The 10,220-nt window shown below is 50.0% G+C and overlaps 3 protein-coding genes across 3 annotated transcripts; 1 reads left to right on the forward strand and 2 right to left on the reverse strand.

Moving 5' to 3' along the window:
* Positions 1 to 344: 344 nt before the first annotated feature.
* On the reverse strand, positions 345 to 2,353 carry N7484_011121 (epsin; the record flags this gene model as incomplete). The annotated part of the gene is made up of 4 exons (XM_057121508.1): positions 345 to 1,678; positions 1,729 to 1,949; positions 2,002 to 2,071; positions 2,281 to 2,353. The coding sequence occupies 4 exons, from the start codon at positions 2,351 to 2,353 to the stop codon at positions 345 to 347; spliced, it is 1,698 nt and encodes a 565-aa protein (XP_056967262.1).
* A 1,178-nt stretch (positions 2,354 to 3,531) lies between these two features.
* On the reverse strand, positions 3,532 to 4,446 carry N7484_011122 (peroxiredoxin family protein; the record flags this gene model as incomplete). The annotated part of the gene is made up of 5 exons (XM_057121509.1): positions 3,532 to 3,560; positions 3,616 to 3,781; positions 3,836 to 3,881; positions 3,939 to 4,038; positions 4,098 to 4,446. The coding sequence occupies 5 exons, from the start codon at positions 4,444 to 4,446 to the stop codon at positions 3,532 to 3,534; spliced, it is 690 nt and encodes a 229-aa protein (XP_056967263.1).
* A 2,092-nt stretch (positions 4,447 to 6,538) lies between these two features.
* skn7 (uncharacterized protein) lies at positions 6,539 to 8,826 on the forward strand (the record flags this gene model as incomplete). The annotated part of the gene is made up of 7 exons (XM_057121510.1): positions 6,539 to 6,595; positions 6,655 to 6,671; positions 6,789 to 6,861; positions 6,919 to 7,062; positions 7,122 to 8,018; positions 8,073 to 8,262; positions 8,312 to 8,826. The coding sequence occupies 7 exons, from the start codon at positions 6,539 to 6,541 to the stop codon at positions 8,824 to 8,826; spliced, it is 1,893 nt and encodes a 630-aa protein (XP_056967264.1).
* Positions 8,827 to 10,220: the final 1,394 nt, after the last annotated feature.

A 10,220-nucleotide genomic window follows, 5' to 3' on the forward strand; every position in this document is an offset into this window, starting at 1 on the left:
AAGTGTATCAAAGAAAAAAAGAAAATTCAAATATGTGGAAGTGAGAAGGATATCCTAAACGACAAAGCGGCGACAAATGAGAAACGGAGTGTATGAGAGACAGAAAAAAAGAGACCGAGGGAAAGAGGGGGAGAGTGTAGGGATGAGAAGTCCCAGGTCCTGAGTATTTGGCTTCACAATGCAATTGCTGTCCGTGAAAGGACATGTGATACGTCAAAAGAAAAGAGCAAGGGACGACGAACTTCAAGGGCAACAAAAAAAACAAAAGAGGTATCGGCAATCCCAGTTCATAAGGGTTAGCGAAGTAGACGAGACTAGAGTCCACCGAGGATAGGAAAATACGATCACAGGTCGATCAGGCTGCCGCCGCCGTGCTGGGGCTGTTGTTGGGCTCCCCAGGGGTTGCTATTAGGCTGCTGTTGCTGCACGAAGCCGGTCTGTTGGGGCACACCGGTGTACTGCTGGCCGAAGAAAGGATTGTTGCCCGTCTGCGTAGCATGCAGACGGTCTAAGCCCTGGCCGGCAGAGTTGACGAATGTGCCAGGTGCAGTGTGCTGCGCTGGAATACGGAGATCTCCAACGTTGCCAAAGGTATCCTGGCCCTCGCCGCTTGCAAGGAGTGCGTTTAGGCGGGCGTGGTGAGGGTCTGAGGACGGAGGAGTGCTCTTAGGCGGCTGGGGAATTTGAAAGTTGGCGATCGGGTTAGGCTGGGCAGGCTGGTTGGTTCGAGAGAATTGGGTAATTGGGTTGTTGAACTGGTTCGTTGCACGATCCTCTGCAAGAGTGTTGAGAGATGGCGGTCCTGTAGAATGCGGCTGGCTGTTATACTGAGGTTGAGTGCGCGCAGCGAATGGGTTGTTCGAGCCCGTTGGGGTAGGCTTCAGTGCATCAGCAGGTTGGTTCCCAGACCATGGATTGTTGCTTCCAGCGGAGAGATAATTCTCCTGTGACTGCTGCTGTGGCTGTTGTTGCTGCTGGTAGTTCATGTGTTGCATCTGCGCCATCGGGTCCTGGTTGGTTCCGTATGGGTTGTTGGTGTGGAAGGCAGTGTGCTGAGATTGAAGGGCTTGGGGCTGTCCGTAGGGGTTCTGATCAAAAGCAGAGGGTTGCTGGTAGCCATTGGTGTTATATGGGTTCAAGCCAGTAGGCTGGTTCTGGAATCCAGTGGGTTGCGCATATTGGTTGTTCAGGTAACCGGTCGTCATGGGCTGTTGCTGCTGGGCATTGATCGGGTTACCGAACCAGTCCACCGCGCTCTGTTGCTGATAACCTTGGTTGTAGCCAGTGGGCTGAACCTGGGCCGGGGTAGTGTCGTCGAAGAGTGCGTGCGCATTGCTTTGCTCCAACTCCCGCCTCCGCAGCTCCTCCTCTTCCTGGCTGAGCTTGATGGCTTTTGCAAGGTCCTCGTCCTCTCCCTGGTTCGACGATTCCTTGGCGCGTCGTCGGCGCTCTTCCTCGGCTTCGGCCTTGCTAGCTTCGATGGCTAGGCGGTATTCGGTATCATCTTCATCGGAACCCTGGCGTCTTCGTCGCTCCCGGCGCGGAGGCTCATTGCCAAAGCCCTGTCCCTCATCAAGTCCGCTGACACGAGTCTTCCAAAGCTTGCGATCGGATCGTTCACTGCGCAGGCGATCCTCGTCCAGAACGAGCGCAGTAAGCTCCTTTGCGGCCACACGAACTGCGCCATTGTCAATACCACCATTGAAAAACAAGTAGAAGAAAACCCACCATTCTGACCCACATCCCGGCTTTCTTCATCAACGTACTGGAACTCGCGAAGCGTCTTAATAATATAGACGTTCTTCCGAGCCCACGTAACCACTAACTCCGAGCCCTCGTGGAGACAATAGTCCAGGACTTTCAACGACTTGAGCACGTGGCGCCAGTTCTTTCCTTTGTCGTTAAGACGCTTGTCGAGCATATCCATGATCTCGTAGAACTCGTTCGGGCTATGCGCTGATGTTAGCCTCCGTATGTCTATCAGACCGTCGGCCAACCTACCTCCCGAAAGTCATGGCCGCAATTTCGGACATGTCGGTACCCGTTGGGCCCCATGGATCATTACTTGTGGCTAGAAAGAAAGAAAACCACAGTTAGCATACAGTTCATCAAGTCGAAAGCGCGCGATATGGTGGAATCCGGCCCGTCATCGGCGCAGACGTCGAAAAAAAGGAGATCGTGACAAATCAATGCTGCATAGCTGCACGATGATCGCGATTCCTATAGGACTATAGGAGACCTCTTGAGACCTTCAGATAGCCCCGAAGAAGCCAGACGTACCATTCCGAACCTTGACCTGCACAGAAGAGTATCCCTTTGTGACGTTCTTGACGCTGCGCACGACCTTGGACATGGTGCCGGTATAGCCGCGAGAGTCGCAGATAAGCGAAATTTAGGGGAATAGGAAGTCGCGGTATGAAACCCGATCAGATGGGTGGGATTCTGGAGCAAAGTGTCTTGCCAAGCTCTCACAGCCCACTCGGTCTCAGGGCTCCGGATAGCGGCCCAAGGCGGGAGTCAGGCGATGCTCAAGGGGTCGAGGATTCGCTGGTGCGTTTAGTGGGATGGGATGAGAGCGGACCAGCCACGGGAAAAGTTCAAAGAATTGAAGGAAAGCAAAGATTTTAGCAGATAGGAATGAAGAAGGAGAGATGGTCGCGGGAGAGGGGACCGTGGCTGGATCGGGGGGAAGAGACAGTCTTGGCAATGACGAAGCGTTAGTTATTGTTAGTCTTGGTGGATCAACCTGGACCCTCTTGACACATTGACTTGCATATCATTCTCAATTCTACTTCTTCTATTTACATTTGTTTCTCAATCTTGAATTGTTTTTTTATGTTCCCATCCAAGTTCAACCTTGGGGACGGTTAGTCTACAGTCCACAACAACAGATCCACTTACAGCCACAAATCCACCGTTAGAAAAATGAAATAAAATAAAAACAAAAAGGAAAAAGAAAAGGAAAACCAATCATTCTCTCACCGGTACATTGGTCCAATCCCAGATCTGCAGGGTTCACTTTCTTGCACTTGTTTCACCTTGTCGATTCATTGCTCTGTCAGATCACCGCCACATCTGTGGCAAGGGGCCGCGTCAGTGCAGTGTCCTTCTTAGGCAGCCGTTCACCTCACGTGGCACTGATGACAAGCACTTTGTTACCACATTAGGCTGCATATGTTATGCTTCCCCGGCTTGAAGATGGATCTGTTTATTGTTTGATAGATGGCCCTGTTGAAGCGAAATCATACGGTTTCCACGCTACACGGCAACGAAATGTCCTCTTCAAAATTGGATGGAACCTTTGGCCCAATCATATCATACGATTTAACATGACAATCAGAAAATAATGTAAGCGAGGGCCAGATTGAAGGTCTGGGCTCTGCACCTACTGCTAGCCGCGGACTACTTGCGCTAGCGTTGACGAATTCGCTCATGTTATGTAATATGAAGTCCTTTGGTATCCTGCTATATATGCAAGGGGACGAGAAACAGACCCATGATATGTTATATATTGTTGTCGAATCTAATCCTTTAAGCGAGAACCTTCTCGGCAGCGGAGACTAATTGATAACCCAGTTAGTGAATGACCCACGGCGATTGAAGGTATCAACTTACCATTGAGACCGGCGTTGTCGGGCTCCACAAAGGCCTCCTTCACCTTGCCGTCCTCGACGAGCAGAGCATAGCGCTTACTACGGATGTTGCCGAAGATGGCGGTGCTGTCGAAGGTCAGGTCAAGAGCCTCGCTGAATTTGGCGGTCGGGTCACCCAGGAAGCGGATCTGATAGGTATGTTAGTCAATGATTCCACCACAGATAGATCAATTATCACGTACGCCGCTCTTGCCGTTGGGGTCAAGGGACTCGGCCCAAGCCTTGGTGCTGTGGTATTTGACGCGTTAGCTTGCTCTCGGGTAGCATGCCATTGTTGCTTCTTACACGAATGGGTCGTTGACGGCGACGACAAAGACCTGACCGGCCTCCTTGAGCTTAGGGTGGTTGATGAAGCCGGGGACGTGGGTGCTGGAGCAGGCGGGGCCTAGAAAAACAGTCAGTCGAAGCTCTGTTTGGTCTGTTTTTGTGTGTCCGACCACGTACTAAAAGCAGCTGGAACGCCGACAATAACACCCTTGCCCTTAAGCTCCTTGGCGAGGTTGACCTGGTTGCCGGGGGAGTTCTCAACGAGAACATTCAGGTCGGGGATAGCATCGCCCTTCTGGACGAAGGCGGGCGCAGTCTTGTGGAAGAAGGCAGCCTGGGCCCGGATGCGGGGAACATTGGTAGCGAAGCGGCGAGCGGCGAACATCGTGGAGGGGTTGAGGTTCGGGTAAAGACAGGGTGTAGAGTTGTCAGGTTGGTTAGGTGGGTAGAAAAAGAAGGGCGATGTGCTGGGAGCTTCGGGGATTTCGTCATGGCCGACTGCGGCAAACGTTGTGCCGATCTTCATTCGCGCTATATTCGCGCTATGACACACGAATTGATGTCAATGTATAGGGGAAAATCTCTCAGGGGGTCGAGATTTATAGATATGTTAACCTTGTTTATTATCTTTATTACATCTGCTATGACGCATGTCTTTTGCGGTTCGTGTTACTGGGCTAAGCCTCAAGCTCCCTGTATCTGCAGATGTCTTGGAGTGGTGGCCAAATGCAGTCAATTGATACATGTCTATTCGAACACGCCTCGACGTCAGTGCCTTGATTGAATTTCGATAAAACTTCGCAGGAGTCGAGTTTGATCTCACATTTGGAATAGAACAAGAAATATTGTTTAGCGTGGACTGCGAAAAGCCCTATGCGAATTGGACTCAACAATAGCTAGAAAATGGACGCCACAGCTCAAAGGCAAGTTCCAAGGTTGGTATTTATCACAAGAATATAAGTTCCACATGATATCACGATTTGAATTTCAGGGAATTAATGGACGATAGGCAACTTTCTCTCCTGACGGCTACCACCATATGAAGTGCCCAAGGTTGATATCCATGCTACCTACAGCGTAGTAGGGGCAGGTATTGGCCTTATCCTGGGCTAGATTCAGCCACTTGATGCCACACGGGTCCAAGGGTCTTAGCTTCGTAGAAAATCGAGATCGTACAGACACCCATGCCGTAGTCTCTTAGGTATCAGATGGCATTTCTACTGTTGGGAGCTGACATTGCGATTGTGACCTCTCTATATACTCCGTGGACATCTTGAATTTTGTTCCTCTGGTTGAAATCTCGAAATACTAACACTGTGGAATGCTCACCTCGATGAATCCGGGGATCGTACTTATACTCCGGGGTACTCATTCAGACCGTTCAGATAACTCCTGGCCTTTGATAGGTCTTCGTTCAGCAAAGATTAACCCCATAGGGAAATGACCAATCCTCGCGTGGTACTGGCGATTACAAAGCGAGGGTCTACGACGTCGGCGCCGAGCTGCATGAGCGTTGGAACCCCAGTCCACTATTTCCACTATTTCGCATAAGGGTATTTCTGTGCATCGTATTGGGATAACTCTAATTAATTAATTCCCTTCAATATAATATGCTCGACATATGTCCGAGCTTCATCTATCAATAACTCCGAATCCCTCCCGAGACTAGGAACGAACCGGTTCGGCGAGAAAAGCCGCAAGTTCACCCTATTGTCATCTAATGGTTGAGTTGGCGTCGATTTCCTACGAATCGAACCTCGATCTCGGACGTGCCTTTTTTGGGTTTCCGTTTCCCATCCCCTCTTTGTCTGATTTTTGCAAAGCCAACGCATAGTGGGAACAATGGTGTGTTGTACGCGTGTGGGAACATGGGGTGGGCCACAGTTCCCTAGGGTCCCAAAGTCTGTTGGTGGAGCAGAGTTGCTCTTCCCCTCTTGAGTGTCTCATTGGGGAGGTTTCTTGGCATCTTTTCCTCATTTTTACCTTTTTCTTTTTTTTTTTTGTGTTTATTACTATTGTCTTCATGGACCGAAATAAGTACTTGAAGTACCTAAAACGATTATACCCCGGTTGATGCATGCCCCTCTGTGCACTGACGTTCATGCTGCCATACTGTATTGTAGATAGAGGAGCAGGGTTTTTAACCTTGATTCGCTGTGGACTTCTTGGGGGGAGGGGGAACGCAAACACCGCGGAATGTTGCTTTCGCCCCCTCGTTCAGGGCAGAACGAGGGTGTTTTAGGGTTATAGAACTCCTTACATGACCATTCAAGAGAATTAAGGAATTAAGTACAGAACGATCCAAGTATAGTTGGGAAACCACTTTAAATACGCAAATACGGGACATGTACCATGTCCGTACCTGCGCAGTAACTTTGGTACATGGCTCTACCGCCAAAACTGGTAACTGGGCGGTACCCATTCTGCGTTCTTCAAATCCCCAGTTCTTTTTTTTTTTTCTCTGATCTTGTTTGGCCAGAGTGGTTTTTCTTTTTCTTCCTTCGAGTAGGGTGCATTTCACTTACATCCACCCTGAACTCTCGTTTCCTTAGTATATCGGTTAGATACTATCTGTCAGGTCAAGCCCGTTCGTTCGACCGGTCGCGACCCGGTTAGCCATGGATGGCCCAGGCCAGACCTCGAATGCCGCCCCCGCGGGCAACTCCAGCGATTTTGTGAGTCTCGCGATACACAGGTCATCTTGAGAGATTCTAATGCTAATAAAAATGATTAGGTGCGCAAGCTGTATAAGTGAGTCCTCCTTGGAACCCCTCTACTCTCCTTCCATCCACCCTTTCTCGCCTTATATCCCAACGCCACGAAGAACACAATCTCGCGATCGACAAATCTAACCCACTATGCGACTAGAATGCTGGAGGACCCCTCCTACGCGTCCATTGTGCGCTGGGGCGATGAAGGGGATAGCTTCGTGGTCCTAGAGGTAAATGCGCCCGTGGTTCAGTGTGGTCGCACTGTGTAGCTAACCGGTACCCCCCAGTGCGAGAAATTTACCAAGACTATTCTCCCGAAACACTTCAAGCACAGCAACTTCGCCAGTTTTGTGCGCCAGCTTAACAAATACGATTTTCACAAAGTCCGACAGAATAACGAGGAGAATGGACAGTCACCGTATGGCCAGAATGTAGGTCTTCACCGGTCTAGTCCCAATCCTAACTCCCTCGATACTGATGTACCCGCTAGGCGTGGGAATTCAAACACCCCGAGTTCCGTGCCAACAGCAAGGATTCCCTCGACAATATTCGCCGCAAAGCTCCCGCTCCCCGCAAGCAGGCCCAGAGCAATGACGACTCCGCTCCCACTCAACAGATTGATCTGCTTAACCAGCAGATCCTCGCGCAGCAACAGCAGATCCAGCATCTTTCGGACCGATATGCCCAGCTCACCGTGGACCATCAGCTCATGTTGCAGGAAGTGATGCGAGTACAAAAGACCGTGTTAAATCATGAGAATGTCATTCACCAGGTCATGACCTACTTGCTTTCGGTGGATGCGCGCCAGCGTCGAGACAGCAAGGCCGTTGGGTTCCAAGGACAGGGCTCGACTATGAGCCCAATGGGACAGGTGGGAGCGGTGGATGACGAACCATCCTCACCACTACAACAAGCCTCGAAATTGTTGAATGACATGAACGCAGAGATCCAGTTCAACTTGCCGAACATGGATGCAGCAAACGATCCTCAGAAGGCAGCTGGTGCGGCACCGATCGCCACGCCCACAATGGATGCGCCCCGGAATGGGATGATTCGACCGGCAACTACTGTACCACCCAACTCAGCGATGGTCTACCCGAAAATGGGCAATGATTTGGAACAAGTGGTATACCCCGTCGGTGCCACGAACGGCATCGATCCTATGTATAGCGAGCACATCAACAATGTTCCGTACCCGATGCCCACCAAGACTGAGGTTGACACTGCCGAGGCTCGCCGACAACAGCCAGAAAATCGGAAGAAAAGTACCAACGTGGATCCTGGCTGGATGCGCAGCCCTCGAATCTTGTTGGTTGAAGATGATGCGACCTGCCGGCAAATTGGCGGCAAATTCTTATATTCTTTCTCTTGTGTCATTGACACTGCAGTATGTTGTGTTCCAATTTTGCCAACTCTGCATAGCGGCTAACACTTCCCACAGTTCGATGGCTTGGAAGCAGTGAACAAAATGCAGGGTGGTTCAAAGTACGATTTGATTCTGATGGATATTATTATGCCCAATCTGGATGGTGTTTCAGCCTGTCATTTGATCCGCCAGTTTGATCAGACTCCTATCATTGCTATGACCTCGAACATTCGCAGTGACGACATTCAATTATACTACCAACATGGTAAGATTAGATTGACTCGTTCTTTCGGAACTTGACTAATGCGCGATAGGAATGAATGATGTCTTACCCAAGCCATTTACTCGCAAGAGTCTTCTCGACATGCTCGAGACTCATTTGACCCATCTCAAGACAATGCCCCAAGGCATTGAGGGTCCACCGGCCCCGGTTGCCGTCACAATGCCTTCTCAGACATCAGCTACACAATCTATCAAAGAAGATAGCTCACCCGGCCAATCACCCGCAGGATCCATGAACAACTGGCAATCACCTAGCCAGTTCCAAGGCATGCAGGCAGTTCCACCAAACATGCCTGCCATTCAAGGACAATATGTTGCCTCAGCGCCAGCGCCTCCAGCGGCATACGCTGTTGACCCAAATGGCGTCCAGTTCCCTGCTCCGCCGGTTGCCGTACCTTCCACCGGTGCCCCGGTTCGCCCACCGCACCGTCGACAGATGTCTGACATGTCTAATGCGGCAGAGAATCAGCAAAACATGGCCAAACGACAGCGCATGTACGCCCAGCCCCAGCCGATGATGGCAGTACAAGCCGGGCGGCCTGTCTAAAACATTCTTACATCCTTTACTCCTTTGCTCTACCATCCACCTCAACATCCTCTCCGCCTGTCTATTTACTTTACGATTCCCACTGTTTATAATGAGGTCTTCAAATCGTACATTGCTTGCGCTTCCCCGGAGGTTTGCGTCGATCGCGGTCTTCTGCCTATTTCTACAGGTCATGGCGTTTTCTTTCAGGCTCAATTTATCTGGGAGGCGAATTTTGTGCTTATTCACGTTTTCTACTTTGGATCTTTCTATTTTTGATATACATTACCAATCTGGTGACTGCTATTGGCAAGGGAAATGACAAATTTTTCTTTACCCACCCTTGTTTCGACAGGTACATATTTACACGATATATTTTCTTTTTTGGACGGCCTTCTTTCCTTTCTTCATTTGGCTCCGAAATTACCTATGTTACGGACTCCTAAATTGGTACAGGGGAAGAGAATGGGGGATCCACCATTGTTCCCTGGATAGAATGAGCATGTAGGGGAACTTTTCATGTGTACACATCATCAACTGTCCGAGGTTTAACAATTGATCCATGGCTTGAAGCCTTCGTTGCCCGATTAGGGAGGTGGCACGTCCAATCCATCCCCAAGGAAATGTGCAGTCCGTAGAACAACCTCTCTCTTTCATCATAAGCTTGGTAATGAGGTTAAGGTACCCACAAACGCGCCTCCCGCTCGACGGACGAACACGCGATCGTAAGGGCTGAGAGTCTAGACCGGCATCTATAATAGTCGACACGTTTATTGCAGGTCTAGGAGGGCCTGGGCCCGCGGGGATTTTCCAGGATTGTACGCCTTGGCTCGTAAGTGGGTCCACCCTCGGAAGAGCATTCGTCCTATACAGGGCTGCCCAGTGACGTTTCCTTGTTTGCTTTTTCCACGGCTTTGGCTGACATTGATGCAGGGGTGTCCAGGAGGTGGGATTAAGATTTAACCTTGTCTTGGCTGATGCTGAGTTTGCTTCATTGTTCTTTTTATAGTGCTTTGGAGTATTGTACACCTGTATTAACTGTGACAAGGGGTCATGGTAATTGTTCGGTAATTGGGCTAGCTGAGTAATTTCCAGCATTCAGAATGACAAGCTCAATACCATATCACACATTCACGAAAATTCACGGGCCTTTCTTGAAGATGGAGTTATGTGGCGGGAATCAATGTGGCTGGTGAGATCCTAACTGTGCCACACATTAGCCACAGTCAAGTCACGTTATCTAGCCCACGAACCAATGCAAACAGCCCAAACACAAAGTGGGAGTCACCGAGGCTTGGCGGGGTTTTTTGTGCCTTTGATCAAAGGCATCGCGACGACCCTGCATAGGACCCACGGCAGCATAGAACAGACATTGCGGATTTTTCTCGGTATCTCCTAGTCCCTGTGGTTAATTC

The sequence above is a fragment of the Penicillium longicatenatum genome (genome assembly GCF_028827895.1).
Source record: "Penicillium longicatenatum strain IBT 33135 chromosome Unknown contig_7_segment0_segment0, whole genome shotgun sequence".
Lineage (NCBI taxonomy): Eukaryota > Fungi > Ascomycota > Eurotiomycetes > Eurotiales > Aspergillaceae > Penicillium > Penicillium longicatenatum.